The sequence below is a fragment of the Meriones unguiculatus genome, chromosome X (genome assembly GCF_030254825.1).
Source record: "Meriones unguiculatus strain TT.TT164.6M chromosome X, Bangor_MerUng_6.1, whole genome shotgun sequence".
Taxonomy (NCBI): Eukaryota; Metazoa; Chordata; class Mammalia; order Rodentia; family Muridae; genus Meriones; species Meriones unguiculatus.
In genome coordinates, this window is record NC_083369.1 from 141,206,582 (window position 1) to 141,222,992 (window position 16,411).

A 16,411-nucleotide genomic window follows, 5' to 3' on the forward strand; every position below is an offset into this window, starting at 1 on the left:
CAAGGGGAAATCCATGCCAATGCCAAATACTGTAAACTGGGCTAAACAAAACAAAACAAAACAATGACTAAGGAGAACAACTTGGGTCCTAGGGGTCAACCTACAACCACTGATTAGCTAATTAACAGTGTCAAACTGTTTTCTAAATATGTATGTTTATTCCCACAGTCAAAGTCTTGTCTCAGCATTAATGAGAAAAAGCTTCTCTTTGCATCAAATGGAGCTCAATGTAGGGACACGTACAAGCACAAGATACTATGTGCCAGGAGCCAAACTAAAGTATAGCTTAGGGCTCAACCCTCAACAAGACTTTTGTACCACCTACTTAGGACTCAGGGAATATTATTGATGGGGGTAGAAGAGAAAAAAACTATAAGAGCTGTAAGATAAGAAGACTAGATGGGTAGGGTAAACAAACAAACAACCTACCAGGGAACCTGCATGAGTCTGACCTAGACCCTCTACATATGTTACAGTTGTGTAGCTTAGTCTTCTTATGGAACTTCTAACAATGGGGACAGGAGCTGTCTCTGACTCTGCTGCCTGCCTTTGAGACTCTTTCTTCCTACTGGATTTCCTCATCTAGCCTTAATAGAAGAGGAGGTGCTTAGTCTTACTGTAACTTGCTATGCCATAGATGGTTGATATCCATGGGAGGCCTTTCCCTTTTCTGAAGAGAAATGCAGAAGTAGCAGGGGGAGGGGAAAAAGGGGAGGAAAGGGACTGTGAGGAGAGGAAGGAGTGGAACTGTGGTCCAAATTAAAAAAAAAAAAAATTAAGGGAGAAAGGCTAGGGAATGCCATTTTCTAAGCATGATACAATCAAGGCAATCATGAACTTGCATACCTAATAGCTACAGAGGAGAAAGAAGACCTTAAAGCTCTATCACACACTGTAGAACTATTGAAACTAACAAATTCTGGAAAAATGGGAGGCATAGTACCCAGTTGTGTTGCCACAGATGAACCCACCAGTTTGAACTAACGGATAGTTTCAAATCCAAGGTCACATACAACCTTAAGTTAAATTCTGAAGGACATAAAACAAAATGTCATGAATATGGCAGAGATTTATGAGAAAGTAGGGGGGCAGACAGGAGAAAATGAAGACAGGGTGGGGGAAAATGCAACTAGAATATATTATATACATATATAAAGTTGTTAAAGAAGAAAATTTATTAATAAAAAAAGAGAACAACCAAGGAAGACAAACACACACACACATATGGAGAGAAAAGAACTAGAAATGAATTCTTGACATTAATCATACTGAAAAACTAATATTCAAATGTTCTAATTAGTCAAATTTATTTGTCTGATTCATAGTGACTACGTCAGGTACCAGTGAGGGGGAAAAGATGGCAAGTAAAATCACCTATGAATCTAAAGTTTGAAACCTTATTCCTGGGGCTGGAAAGATAAAAGATATGTCACTCTTTCAGAGGACCCAAGCTCAAATTCCCAGCACCCACACTGGGTAGGTCACAACTGCCTGCAACTCCAGTTCCACAGTATCTAACACTCTCTTCTGGTCTCCATGGGTATCCGCACATATGTTCATAACAGTCAAAGACAGTTAAATAAAATCTGTTCCTAACAGTACCTTTATCTTTTCTTACCATTAAAACAGCAAATATTCATTGTATCAACGAGAAAAAACTAGATTCTGTCCTATGTATTGTCTAGTATGGAAGGCATAAAAGGACTGTAAGTATTTATGGTTTTGATCTTGTCATTTTGTGCTGAAGGTGGGAGCAAGGAGGAATATTTAGTTTTGCTTGACATAAATCAATCTTACGTAAACTTTTCCAAACAATTTTACAAACCTTCCTCACTCACTCTTTGCATACACTCCTTGTGGACAGCTGCATTTCCAAGCAAGCTCCTGAAACAGTTTCAAAAGTGACCGGCCCATCTGCTTACAAATGGAATTTACCTCTGCCCTACTAATTAAACCCTTGCTAATTTCTAGAATCAGCTGCATTACTATTTGAAAAAAGGGTTCCACTAGCAAAAATGAAACTCAAAATCAAGTCCTGATGAAACAAGTCATTATTAAATTGATCACTATTAAATTCTAGAAACATTCATAGAAAACAGAAATACTAGTTTATAGTTATGAAATATCTAAAAGAATACTGCAAAAGGGGACTGCAGAGATGGCTCAGCAGTTAAGAGCACAGGCTGCTCTTCCACGTGGCAGCTTCCAACTGTCTGTAATTCCAGTTCCAGGGGATCCAAGACTCTCACACAAACATACATACAGGCAAACCACCAATGGACATTAAATAAATAAATAAATAAATAAAAGAATACCATGAAAATAGCTTTTAATGTACTAACTCAATATTACTTCCCGTATATATGAGCCCCTAGCCAGACAGAAATGAAAAATAACACTCAATACCTTAAAGGGTCTTTTAGAGTCTCTTCTGTTTTGATGATTTTCCTCAACTCTAAATCTCTTCTGAGTAATGGCATCTTTTCTCTGCATAGTATAGTTCTGAACGAAAAGTATTAGTATGGGTTAATAAACCTTAAAGGGTACTTTAAAAACTAGTCTCACCATTTACAACATGTGTTGGAAGATTAAGACACCAAATCAAGGAGCATGGAGCTTACATACTTCTTCTCTCATATGACCCATGCTAGTTTGTGAGGGGCCAGTTTCATCCATGCCTGTGAGAAGTGTAAAAAAAACACACTCTGTATAACACAATGGTTGACTCTTAGAAAGTGGACTATAAATCTAGCAGTTACTCATGTATGCATCTTGGAAAGAAACCCATTGTTAGCAGGCCTTTGTAAAGGGTTTCTACTGCCCAAGAAAAACACAAACTCTCCACACAGCCAGGAGGCAAGTTAGCCCAACACAGACTTTAACTGAGCCAAGGTGAAACTCTTACAATAGCTCAGGAAGGCCCAGAAACAAGAGAAAGAACTATATTTGCAGTCTAACTACAGAAACCCCAAATGCTCAACAGAAACACGATGGTATCCATTCTCCAGGTTCCTATTTCTAAAATCAACAATCTTCTTATTACCTTCTATTGAATCCATTTCTGTGGAGTCTGGCCAGAGGGAGGATTGCGCTAGGCGGCTGTTGACATGGCTCCTAATTATCTCCATCAATGAGCCTTCTCTTTGATGGTGGGCATACCTTTCTTGTAATAATCTTATGGTAAAGTGGTGGAATATTACTTCTAAAATCAGGTTACAAGCTAACTCTGCTTTCTCTCACTTAGTCATCATTTAGAGCTGTCAGCTGTTATATCATGATCTATCCTATAAGCAAATCTTTAAAATAAAGTGATTAGGGGTTTGGTGGAGGAGTGGGAATATGGAATAACCAAACAGGCATGAGAGCTTTTACTGGGTAATGACAATAGCCTTTTCAGACATGGGGGCATATGCCTGTAATCTCTGCACTTAGGAAGTGAAAGAAGGCAGGAGGTTTGTAAATTTGAAGCTTGCCTGGAATGTAGATTGAATTCCACTGCTTAGCCTGAGCAACAAAGTGAAATCCTGTCTCGAGTCCAACAACTGAACTAACGTGATGACTATAACACATCTTGCAGAATTAAAAATCACCAAATTATACATCTAAAATGAGTGAATTTTATAGTGTATAAATTATATTTTAATAAAGTTATTAAACCATTTTATGAAAATTAGTAATATAATAAATCAACTTTTTACGATTTCAAGTAAGAAATGAGCTTTCTTGTCATAAAATCTTTAAGCCTCAATGTTCTTATAACACATAATGAAGTTGCAAGTACTTTGAAGAATATAGATATATTTATAAAGAATGTACAAAATGAAAAACCTGAAACTCCAATCTTACTATGTAAGGTTTCTGAACAAATTTTCAAAAATTTGAGTTTTTAAAATGGGGGGGGCTTTTGAAATCCATCAGCACAAACAGTCTTCACCTTTGAAAAACTGGGACACTGATGATTCCTGATAAAGGGAAAGAAAGAATGTTGTTACTTTACTTTTATCAGTTAAAAGGGTTAAAAAAAAGTTAGGATATGCACAACAATAAATTTTTAATGCTCTATCATTACTAAAATTATAAATGATGGTCATTAAGTCTGTTATTTTCAATAAACAGTATTTAAGTAAGCTGGAAATTACCAACAGAGGAAAAACAATATTTCTTGCAATAGGGATCTCAATCTGAGGTCCAAGGACAGAATTCCTGGATGCTAAAGCTGACACATGGAAGTTATTTTTTCCCCCTCAGGAAAAAGAATAAATGGCTGTTCTGCCCACTTCCTGAGATTCTACTTGGCAGAAATATCAGTGGCTCCTGACCCAACCTATTTACCAAAGAGAAGGTAAGGTACTGGAATGGAACATAGTCACCTCAATGGCAAAGCTGTGGGCTCTGATATTGGAAAGGACAGGCTCCCAGCTCCTGACAGTGAGAGCAAGAAACCCTGACAATGAGTGTCTCCCTGAGAGAAAGATCCTGGAAGCCTCATTTCTACAGTCCTTGGCAATGCTTTCCTTGTTATATCCCCATCTCCTTTCAATGCTCAAAAACAAGGTTGTATAGAAAAATACCTCTATTAAGTTCACCCTTTGATATGAACTTTCTTTTCCCATAAGTTCCCTAGTGAAAAATAAAGTTCTTATAGTTTCATGTCCTTTTAAAGTTTACTGATAAAAATTTTAAGCTGCTTAACACAACCCATACCTATAGAACATCTCAATTATACTTAGTAACACGAGTTACTAAGAAAAGTCATGTGTGAGAAGACTTGGAAACACTGTAAGACCTGGAGACATCACAATAAAATACTGGTCACAATGAGGAGCCAATAGAGAATAGCAAGGTCTTGGACACTGGCTGAAATGACCATTAATTAAGCTTACTGGTGAAGGAACCCAGGACATTAACGAACAGTAATCTAGACAGAGAGCCTTCATATAACTTATGTTATAATGGAATCCACCATATAAACAAACTGAAAGGAAAAAAACCACATGATCATCTCCTTAGATGCTGAAAAAGCATTTGACAAAATCCAACACTCCTTCATTTTTAAAGTCTTGGAGAGATCAGGGATACAAGGCACTCACCTAAACATAGTAAAGGCAATATACAGCAAGCCTGTAGCCAACATCAAACTAAACAGAGAGAACCTTAAACTAATCCCACTGAAATCAGGGACAAGGCAAGGATGCTCACTCTCTCCTTATCTCTTCAACATAGTTCTTGAAGCCCTTGCTAGAGCAAGAAGACAATTAAAGGAGATCAAGGGGATTCAAATCAGAAAGGAAGAAGTCAAAGTATCACTATTTGCAGATGATATGACAGTATACATGAGTTATCGGAGAAATTCTACCAGGGAACTCCTACAGCTGATAAACACCTTCAGTAAAGTGGCTGGATACAAAATTAACTAAAAAAAATCAGTAGGCCTCCTGTATACAGAAGACAAATGGGCTGAGAAAGAAATTAGGGAAACAACACCCTTCACAATAGCCACAAAAGACATAAAGTACCTTGGTGTAACTCTAACCAAGCAAGTCAAAGACTTGTATGAAAAAAAACTTCGAGTCTCTGAAGAAAGAAATAGAAGACAGTATCAGAAGATGAAAAGATCTCCTAGGCTCATGGATCGGCAGGATTAATATAGTTAAAAATGGCCATCTTACCAAAAGCAATCTACAGATTCAATGCAATCCCCTTCAAATTATCAATACAATTCTTTACAGACCTTGAAAGAAAAAAAAAATCTTACCTTCATATGGAATAACAAGAAACCCAGGATAGATAAAACAATCCTCTACAATAAAAGACCTTCTGGAGCTATCTCCATCCCTGTTCTCAAGCTGTACTATAGAGCAACAGTAATAAAAACTGTATGGTACTGGCACAGAAACAGACTGCTAGATCAATGGAATCAAATAGAAGACCCAGAAATAAGCCCAGACACCTATGCACACCACAAAGATGACAAAACTATACAATGGAAAAAAAAAAGACAACATCTTCATCAAATGGTGCTAGCCTAACTGGATATCAACATGTAGAAAAATGCAAATAGGTCCACATTTATCACCCTGCACAAAACTAAAGTCCAAGTGAATAAAAGACCTCAACAAAAACCAGTTACATTAGACCTTTTAGAAGAAAAAGTAGGGAAGACCCTAGAACTCATAGGCACAGGAGACAACTTTCTGAACAAAACACCAACAGCACAGGCTCTAAGATCAACAATCAATAAATGGGACCTCATGAAACTTAAAAGCTTCTGTAAAGCAAAGGACACTGTTATCAGAACAAAACGACAGCCTACAGACTGGGAAAGGATCTTCACCAACCCTATATCTGACAGAGGGCTAATATCTAGAATATATGAAGAACTCAAGAAGTTAAACAGCAACAAATCAAGTAATCCAATTAAAAATGGTGTACAGAGCTAAACAGAGAATTCTCAATAGAGGAATACTGAATGGCAGAGAAACACTTAAAAGAAAAGATCAACATCCTTAGTCATCAGGGAAATGCAAATCAAAATGGCCCTGGTATTTTAAAAAACAAAAAGCAAAATTAAACCTAAAAAGAACCCCAAAGTTATTGTTAAAGACAAGGACAACTTGAAACTCTCAGACATTGCTGGTAAGAATGTAAAATGATGTAGTCATGTTGGAAAACAGTTTGGCAATAAGCACCTAACTATCAATTCTAGATGTAGGTATATACTTAATAAAAATGAAGACATGACCACACAAAAACTTGCACACGAATGTTCCCAGCACTATTTATTCATAATAACCAAAATGTGGAAACAAATCAATAGTCCATCGATGGATAAATGAATAAAAGAACATATGATACATCCGTACAATGGAGCATTATTTAGCCATGAAAGAAATCCATGTTGTAGCATGGCTAAACTTTAAATACATGCTACATGAAATAAGAAGTCACATCGCAAAAAGCCAAACATCTTATCGCATTTATCTAAAATGTTGAGAACTAGCAATCCATAGAAACAAAATGTGTAACAGTGGTTGACAGAGGAGGGGAAAAGAAAAAAATGGTGGGGGTCATGTCACATCTGGGTGCATTGTTTCCTTCTGGAGTGACAATATATTTTGGGGGGTAAGTGGTCTGTACACAACTCTGTGAATATAGTAAAAACAACTCATTTGCTTACTTACAAAGAATGAATTTTATGGCAATGTATGGTAAAATTTTTAAAAATCCTCATGTTTCACGCTATAACACTGTCCTCAAAGCTAACATTAACAACCTTAATGCTAACCAGCTACATTTTATTGATTGTGATCACCGTATGAAGTAAGCATAGTTCTGGTTCCTATTTCGCAGAGGAGGAAACAGAGGCTAGTTAACCTATCCCAAGTCACTCACATAGCTAGGATTCTTAAGAGCTGAGCATCAAACCCAAGTAGAATGCCAGCATTCAAGCTCTAATCATCTCAAAGGGTGAAGATATTCCCTGGGGCATTAATGATGTAGTTAGCATTGTACATGTTGGAATATTCCTGTTTCTTGATACACTGTGTTTCTTCTAAAGCTCTCTCAGCCAAGAAAACCATTAAATACAGTGATACCATGCGTAAACACATAATATTAGGAAATTGGTGACTTTCACCCAGCAAAGGACAAGTTTACATTTTCCAGTTGTTTTATATGCAAAGCAGTTTCACTATCTTTTAATCATTCCCAAACTTACTGTCAGCATCAATTCCAGCTAAAACAAGCTCTATGAATTTTTATTAAGGTTAGTTAGGTTTTGAGTTGCTTTAAGTCTAGTCAAATAATTGTTTTAAGAGTTGATAGTAAGGGTTATGGAAAAACAATTAGCACTATCCTATTCATATTCATGTTCTTTTCAGGGATTCAAATTAAGGACTCTTGCCCAAACTAGAAATTCCATCTCATTCTATTATTTCTCTTCATCATCTGGGTTCACATAGTTGTCATAGGCTCCACTAGTTCTCAGAATTAGAGGTACAGACTGGGGCCAATACAGATGACTAAAGACCCCTGGAAAGAGGTATGAGACTGAATACAGAAAAATGGTATGATCTTTTTGGTATGCATGACATAACTCTGCTAAAATGCCAGTGACTTTATTGAGTACAGATGCCCCTTTATAATAAACTGGTCTTATTACTACAGTATGGAGAGATTTCTAAAGATTTGTAAATTTGTTGGCAGTTTGTAAAGTGGGCAGAGTCAGTAAAGATTCAAAGTGAGGTCTCCCTCTGCTGTTTCCTTTCTTGTTCAGTTTTTGAGACAGGATCTCACTACACAGATCCACCTTTCTCTGCCTCCAGGGTGCTGAGGTTAAAGGCATGTGCCAACACACCTGATGTCTTCCACCTGTTTTACTCCACCTACCTACTTCAGGGAACCAAGAATTCCCAAAGAGAACTGTACTGACCTCAAAAAATTTTGTACTCATTCAGACTAAGTCAGAACCTAAGGGCCCAAACCCATTAGTTTCAATCTCCTTGAGCGAAACTGCCCATAAAGTTGCTGGTCCTGGCTCCTACTATTATGAAAACAGCTGTTATACTCTTCTTTTCTAGATTAGAAGACGTTAAATATTTACACACTCCCTGGTTTTTGATATTTAAGTCAAGCTTCCTCCACTAACTCGTGAATAACTTAAACCATTGTAATAAACAGAAAATGGATCTAAATACTCAAATCCCCAGACTAAAGTTAATCACCCAAAAATGTAAAAACTGCTGAAACCAAAAGCCTCCTCATAGCTCCTAATAGCAGGAGAGTTTTCATTCACTGATTACCTCTCTGTAGGACTAGCCATGTGAAAAATGTTCTCATCTTCATTCTGTAACCGCTCTTTTCTCCTCCTTTCAATGTCATGTCGTAAGTCATTTGGATCTATTACTTTGACCAGAGTCTAAAGAATTTTGACAGAAGATAACGCATTCACATTACTGTTAGTTGCACAAAGACCATTTCTAACAAGAAACTTAATTAAAAGTCCTTAATTATTTTATACTCGTTCTGCTAATGGTAGTATAAACTGATACAATATTTTTAGACACAAGTGACGTTAGTCAGAAAAGTTCTTAATATTAACCAGAAATCCTACTCCTGGGATTGTATCCCAAAAAAGGGTTGCCTTTAAAAAAATATTTAAAATAACAAAGAGGAAACAACTTAAATGTAAAAATAATTTAAATGGAAGAAAAGGATGCAGCAAATTTGACAAATAAATCAAGCAAAACTGTACAGACATTAAAATTAATAAATGTTATATTAAATGCTATATGAGTCAATATGAAAAAATACTTACAAAAAAACCTTAAAACTAAATCTCAGTTATAAAATACCATGGGGGAATTTAGAACTTTTACATGAAAGAGATTTTATGGATTATTTTAAAAGCATACTGAACTACATCTGACAGACTGTTAAAATGTACCATGCCATACTGCAAGAATTAAGAATATTTTGTCTTCAAATTCCCTGTAAGTTGACTATAAAGATAATTACAAATTTTCTTAAAAAAAATCATTCAATAAACTAAGAAATCTGTATTAATAAAAACTTTATTTCATAAGTGAAAAACTACTTACAGTACATCAGAAATACATTAAAATCTTTTCACGAAAAAATATCTCAAAGGAAAAAGTAACAATTCATCTAGAATTTGACATGCTTTTTAAGACTTCTCTTTCAACCTGGTTAGTCATGGCAGTCTTTATAATCAGTAAAGAAATAGAAGGTGGGAGTGGAGGTGTTGCGTAGGAACACATACAATGATAATGAAGAAATTAGCATCATTTTCATTATTTTGCTAGTTTTTATTCCACAGAATCTTTCTTAAGTTCTATAGCAAATAGACAGGCAGCACCAAATGCCACAGTTCCCTGGCATTTCTTATACATATTCCACAGGCTAGATTTAGAAAAATAGCTGTCAATCATATTTTCTATAAGCTTCACACACTGAGGAGTTTGGGGATCAATATTCAGTGTCATCTTTAAATCAACTTTTCAAAGTTGTTATCCTTAATAACTGTGCCTCTCAAAGAAAATTTTTGGGTGCTAGAGAGAGACCTCAGTGGTTAAGATCACTGACTGCTCTTCCAGAGGTCCTGAGTTCAATTCCCAGCAACCACATGGCGGCTCACAACCATCTATAATGGGATCTGATGCCCTCTTCTGGCATGCAGGTGTACATGGAGACAGAACACTCATACATGTAAAATAAATAAATATACTTTTAAAAAAAGAAAAATTTTGTCATTTTTTTGGTATTCTCATTCTATCCTGGACTGTAATCAGTCACTTGAACAGCTTTTGTAATTTTAGATTCCTGAATGTTAGCCTTTCTTCATACATCTTTCACTCTTTCTCTGGACCCCATTACAAATCCTTTTTCCTGGTATTATACCAATGATAACTGTATTCACTTACCTTATCTGGTGCATATGCCGTAGTCTGTTTATTCTGAAGATCAGCCAAAGACACATCTATTCTCCTAAAATAATAAAGGCATATAATTAAATAATTATGTTAATTATGTCATGCACTGATACCTTGATTCACAGAACAGAATTTAAAATAAAACCAGTAGGTCTTAGAGAAAGCAAAAGAAACCTGTCAGGCAGCAGGTTTCTTTTTATTTCTCTTTTTTTTTCTTTTTAAGATAGGGTCTTTCTAATGTAGTCCTGGCTGTTTTGAAACTCACTGCCTGACTCAAAATCAGGTATCTATCTGCCTGACCCCGGGTCTCAAGTGTTGGGACTGAAGTCATGTGCTACCATGCCCAGATATGCTTTTCATTTATATGGCAGTCTACAGGCAACATATGTCCTATGGACCACATTACACGGCAATGTTGGTGGTTTTCTAATCAGTGGTTAAAGTGTGACCTCCAACTCTTATTTTGGTGATACACATTTTAACACTGATTCAACTCAGCAGTCCAGAGAGGGTATACCGCCTGCTTGTAGCAATGACAGACAGCAGAAGGCATGCTTGCATCCTCAGACCTCAGAGGGATCATTTGTGACCACTTGAAGTAATCTCTTCTGATTTCAATGGCTTGACATCATCCAGTGTTACCACCAGTAGGCGAATACTATAGACACAGCAGAATCAAAGTTGGGTAGGTCAGTATTTTCAAAGGCCCACACATTCAAAAGATGTTAAGTCCATGACTTTAATGCAACCTACTTCATCCATGTGTACTGGTCCAGCAGATGCTTAGATTACACTTGTTTTTATGTACAAAGTGCACTCCTAGAGTCTATACCAAGCTTAGAAAAGCAAGCTCAGAAACCTAGACCTTTCCCTATCTATTATGAGGTTTATTCTCAGAAAGACAATATTTAGTTACTACCTGTGAAATTCTGGATCTAAATTTGAATTCATTTGGTTGAAATTGGCATCATGTCTGTTTATTCTTGAGAAACGCTCGTGAAGAGTAACTTCAGATGCTATGAAACTACTTTCTGGAAAAGAAAGCAAAAAATTCCATGTCAATGTGAAACTCATTGCCCTTAAAAGATTCTATATCCCAGCAGCACGTGGGAAGCCAAAGGAAAGCGGATTTCTGTGAGTTCAAGGCCAGCCTGGTCTGCATAGCAAGTCTAGGACAGCTAAGATTATAAGAGAAAGAGGAAGACCAAAACCAAAACCAAAATGGGGGGGTGGCTAGCCTTTCTGAATGTGGATTGATCATCTTAGCCAGGGTCCTCCTTCTTGATTAGCTTCTTTAAGTTTACAGATTTTAGTATGATTGTCCCATATTATATATCTAATATCCACTTATAAGTAAGTATATGCCATGTGTGTCTTTCTGCTTCTGGGATACCTCACTCAGGATGATCTTTTCTAGTTCCTACCATTTACCTACAAAGTTCATGATTTCCTTGTTTTTAGTTGCTGAGTAGTATTCCACTGTGTAAATGTACCACACTTTCTATATCCATTCCTCAATTGAGGGACATCTGGGCCGTTTCCAGCTTCTGGCTATTACAAATAAAGCTGCTACAAACATGGTTGAGCAAATGTCCTTGTTTTATAATTGAGCATCTTTTGGATATTTGTATAGCTGGATCTTGAGGTAGCACTATTCCTAACTGTCTGAGAAAGCACCAGATTGATTTCCAAAGTGGTTGTACAAGTTTACATTCCCACCAGCAATGGAGGAGGGTTCCTCTTTCTCCACATCCTCTCCAGCATGTGTTCTCAAGTTTTTTATCTTAGCCATTCTGGTGGATGTAAGATGAAATCTCAGGGTTGTTTTGATTTGCGTTTCCCTGATAGCTAAGAATGTTGAGCATCTCTTTAAGTGTTTCTCTGCCAAACAAGGATTTTTAAAAACCTGACTTATGAATTCAAGGATTTTCTTCCTATCTGCCATGTTTGCTTTCTTGTCTAGAAGAGGGACATTGTCAAAGTGAGAATGATTCTTCTCCACAGTAAGACCATACTCTACCTAGAAAATTAAGACACTACAATTCAACAGTGAAAATAAAAATCAACTAACAATTCAATCAAAATAATCTCTGAACAAGTATTTAAAAAGGTATGTTTAAATACCACATAGTACTTTCAAACATCACTTCACATTTATGTTAACTTTAGTTCATAAAGACATTCTAAAATCAGCTATGCTGAAGGCTCTTCATAGTACAGAAAGGAGAATATACTTAAACCATCAAAACGTTATGCAAGCAATCTTCTCTCCTAATTACTAGTCCTGTTTTGGGACACCCTCCTGCTTTTCTGTAATACTACCATACTTTGTGAAAACTATACTCTTTGGATAAAAAAAGGGTTGGAGATGAGAGGGTAAACTGTTCCTGAAAAGCTGTATAATTTATTTTTTATTCATATCTAAACTTAAGTTTTAGGGGATCAAACTCAGGGCCATGCCCAGTCTCAGGAAAAGAGCTTTAATACTGAGCCCCAAAAGACCTGGTTCAAAAAATATAGATGTCTTCACCTAAGGGATAGAAGAGAAAATAATTATTGTTTAAAGTATTTTAATTGTGCATATGAATGTCCTGCCTGTATGTGTATCTATGTACCATGTGTGTGACTTGTGCCCAAAGATTCCAAAAAAGTTCTAGAACTGGAGTTACAGAAGTCTGTAAGCTTCCTTGTGGGTACTGGGAACCAAATGTGGGGCCTCTTCAAGAACAGCCAGTACTCGAACTGCTGAACCATCTCTTCAGCCACAATAATTATTTTTAAAATGTTTCATTACGGTAAAGATTGAAGAAAATAAAAATTTGACATTTTTGAAAACCTCCTTCTTTTTTTATTTAACTTTTATTAATTACACTTTATTCATTTTGTAGCCCCCCATAAGCCCCTCCCTCATTCCCTCCCGATCCCACCCTCCCTCTCCTTTCTGCATGCATGCCCCTCCCCAAGTCCACTGATAGGGGAGGTCCTCCTCTCCTTTCTGATCTCAGTCTATCAGTTCTCATCAGAAGTAGCTGCACTGTCCTCTACTGTGGCCTGGGAGGGCTGCTCCCCTCTCAGGGGGAGGTGATCAAAGAGCAGGCCAATCAGATTATGTCAGAGGCAGTCCCTCTTCACATTACTATGTAACCCACTTGGAGACTGAGCTGCCATGGGCTACATCTGTGCAGGGGTTCTAGGTTATCTCCATGAATAGGAAAACCTCTTTCTTATAGTATCTATAATATATATATAGTATTACTAGGAAAAGTTGTTTTTCCAATTAATGGAAACTCATCAAAAGCAAAATTTTAATGAAAATCTTTAAAGCTCTCATTAACTCTTCAATATCACAGAGAATGTAATCCTCCACTGATCATACAGGAACAATCTTATAGCACAGAGACCTAGAAAGGCCCTGGGGAAGGGTTGATAATATCACAAAATAGCCTAGATTTTTACACTCTCTGGGATCCATACCTGTTTTTTTCTTGCTTCGTCCTCCTTTGCTAGCCTTTCAATATGCCTGTCATTTAAAGCAGTCTGATCATTTTCTAACTAATGATTTGAAATCTATTACCATCTGATTCAGAAATTTATTGAAAATACATAAAAATAACTATACTTGAGTGACTATATGGTACTCCAACAGATTTCCTAATTTATGACTTACTTAAAATGAAATATTAATTACAATCAAGTGTCATCAAAGGCATTTCTATCTTGTGAAAAGTTAGTATATTATTTTTGTGTTATCCTTAATGTTTTTGTAAAATATACCAACCTTTAACTTCATGGATTATTGCTATGATTTCTTGAGCAAATTCTTCTGTAGGTTTGTTTTCAGGATTCTGAGTTGAGTCAAGATGTTGAAATACTGGATGAAAATTGTCACTTTTTTTGCCAACTGCAACCAAATCATGTGATATCTGTCTCTCTGCAGAATATCTAGAAGTAGACCTGAAATAATTTGAAATGTTTAATTTGAAACTATTTTGCTAAGGATGGAATTTGTTAAAATTAAGATAGCTAAACATTAAAAACATATTTATTTATTCTGTCATAATTTAGACACTAAATTACATGTTATAAAACCAATACGCCACGAGTAGAAGATAAGTACAGATGAATGTTTCTGAGTTCTTTTCAAATCCCAATTCTAAGTTAATTTTTTCTTTCAAACTCACAAGGCATTAAAGTTACCTAATATAAAAAAAAAAATCAAGACTATTTTCTACTTCAATATTGTCAAAACACTGTAATCAGCCACTCTGAGATACTACCATATTTTAAAAGCCTTAATCAAACCTAAAAACCTGACTATAAAAATTCTGTCTCAGCATTAAGTAATGAGAAGCTTAGAATAATTTTTTGAAACTATGTTAAGAAATTTAACTTTGGACCAGCAAGATGGTTCAGCGTGCTTCCATGCAAGCTTAGTCCCTAAATCCATGGTGGAAAAGAGAAATAATTCCTCAAATTGTTCTCTGACCTCTACATGGCACATGAGCGCCAGCATTCACGCATTGTGCACACACACGATAGCCTTCATCCTGTCTTTATGCTGAAGAACAACCTAGTCAGTTAAACTCAGTTATGTCAAAATCATACTAAGAGTCACATCAAGTCGTTTGTCTCCTGGGATCCCAAGAAGACATGAGGATTTGAGCTCCATTTCATCTCTCAAACCTAACTTTTCTCCTGTATAAAATAAGGACCTGCTAAGTTCCTTTCTGTGAATGTCAAAAGCAGCAAGGAACATCCTGAGAAGCTATATAAAAAAACAGGTGCTGGCCTGGTGCGGTGTCTTATGTCTTTAATCCCAGCACTCAGGAGGCAAAGGAGGATGGGTCTTTGTGAATTTGAAGCCAGCCTGGTCTATACAGTGAGTTCCAGGACAGCCAGGTCTATGGAGCAAGACCCTGTCTCAATAAAAAAAAAAAAAAAAAAAACACACACACACACACAAAAAAAATAGAAGCTGAACTCTCCTTAGCTTATGCTTATATTTTAAAAGATAAACACTGCCAACATAAATACACATAACTACATAAACAGAAACAATCCTTTGAAATGTCCTACACTCAAGAATTATCTGAGGTCAGATAAAGGAGCTGGAAGACAAAAGGTCACCACCTATTACTAACTATAGAATTCATCTTCGTCATAGGACTTTGGAGGAAAACACTGGTGATCCTCTGAATACACAATATACACTAACCAACAGTACAAACTTCATCTTGGAAGATGCAAATTAAGATGAAAAAAAAACATTAGCATTTCTTTAAAAAGCTAATACCTAAACGTGTCCATCTTGTTCATGTCTACTTTAACAGTAAGTGATTTCTTCTTGACAAATGAATAGCGTTTCTCTTCAGGCTTTGGGCTTGTACCAAGTTGTTTACTAGAAGAGGCATTCTCTTTTCTACAATCTTCTTTATTTATTTTTTTCTTCCATTTGTCATTGCAAGGCCCCAACTCAGCCTCCTTTTTATTTGTTTTAGTAGAGAAAACACAGTCTTTCTTGTACAGTTGAAAAGGTCCATTGATTTGCTCATTCTTGGTCTCTTTTCCTCTCGTAGTACTGAAACACTCTGACTCTCTATTTCCAGGGACTCTTAGAAAACTGTACTTTCTGTCTTCTTCGTTCAAGTATTTCTGAAATCTCCCATCAGGAAAGCCCTGCTCACCATCTGAGAGCTTATGATGTTTGTGACGGTAGTCATAGGACACTCTGGTTGCTGAACTTATCTCTGCGTATTCTCTCTCAGTGTATCTGTGACTTTGGGCTCCAAAGCTCCACTCTTCTTCCTTCTCTTGAAAAGGTAGAAAGGAGTGCTCAGGTTTCCACTTTGGGGTTCTGGCTGGTTCTCTATTTTCATACCTTGCTGCATTTATAGGTCTTTTGGATACGTAGCCATACTTTCTGAAATCATGATTCTCAGGATACCTATGTTGACATAAAA

The 16,411-nt window shown here is 36.5% G+C and overlaps 1 protein-coding gene across 10 annotated transcripts in view; it reads right to left on the bottom strand.

Moving 5' to 3' along the window:
- The window catches only part of Bclaf3 (BCLAF1 and THRAP3 family member 3), a 62,128-nt gene that overhangs the window by 24,870 nt on the left and 20,847 nt on the right, over positions 1-16,411 (bottom strand). For all 10 annotated transcript variants that reach the window (XM_060375325.1, XM_060375323.1, XM_060375318.1 and 7 more), the window contains 7 exons: positions 15,745-16,395; positions 14,230-14,405; positions 11,371-11,482; positions 10,443-10,506; positions 8,802-8,917; positions 3,935-3,962; positions 2,407-2,502 (listed from right to left, as the gene is read on the bottom strand). In XM_060375325.1, the coding sequence (XP_060231308.1) occupies positions 2,407-2,502; positions 3,935-3,962; positions 8,802-8,917; positions 10,443-10,506; positions 11,371-11,482; positions 14,230-14,405; positions 15,745-16,395 (1,243 nt within the window). The remainder of the gene's footprint in view (positions 1-2,406; positions 2,503-3,934; positions 3,963-8,801; positions 8,918-10,442; positions 10,507-11,370; positions 11,483-14,229; positions 14,406-15,744; positions 16,396-16,411) is intronic.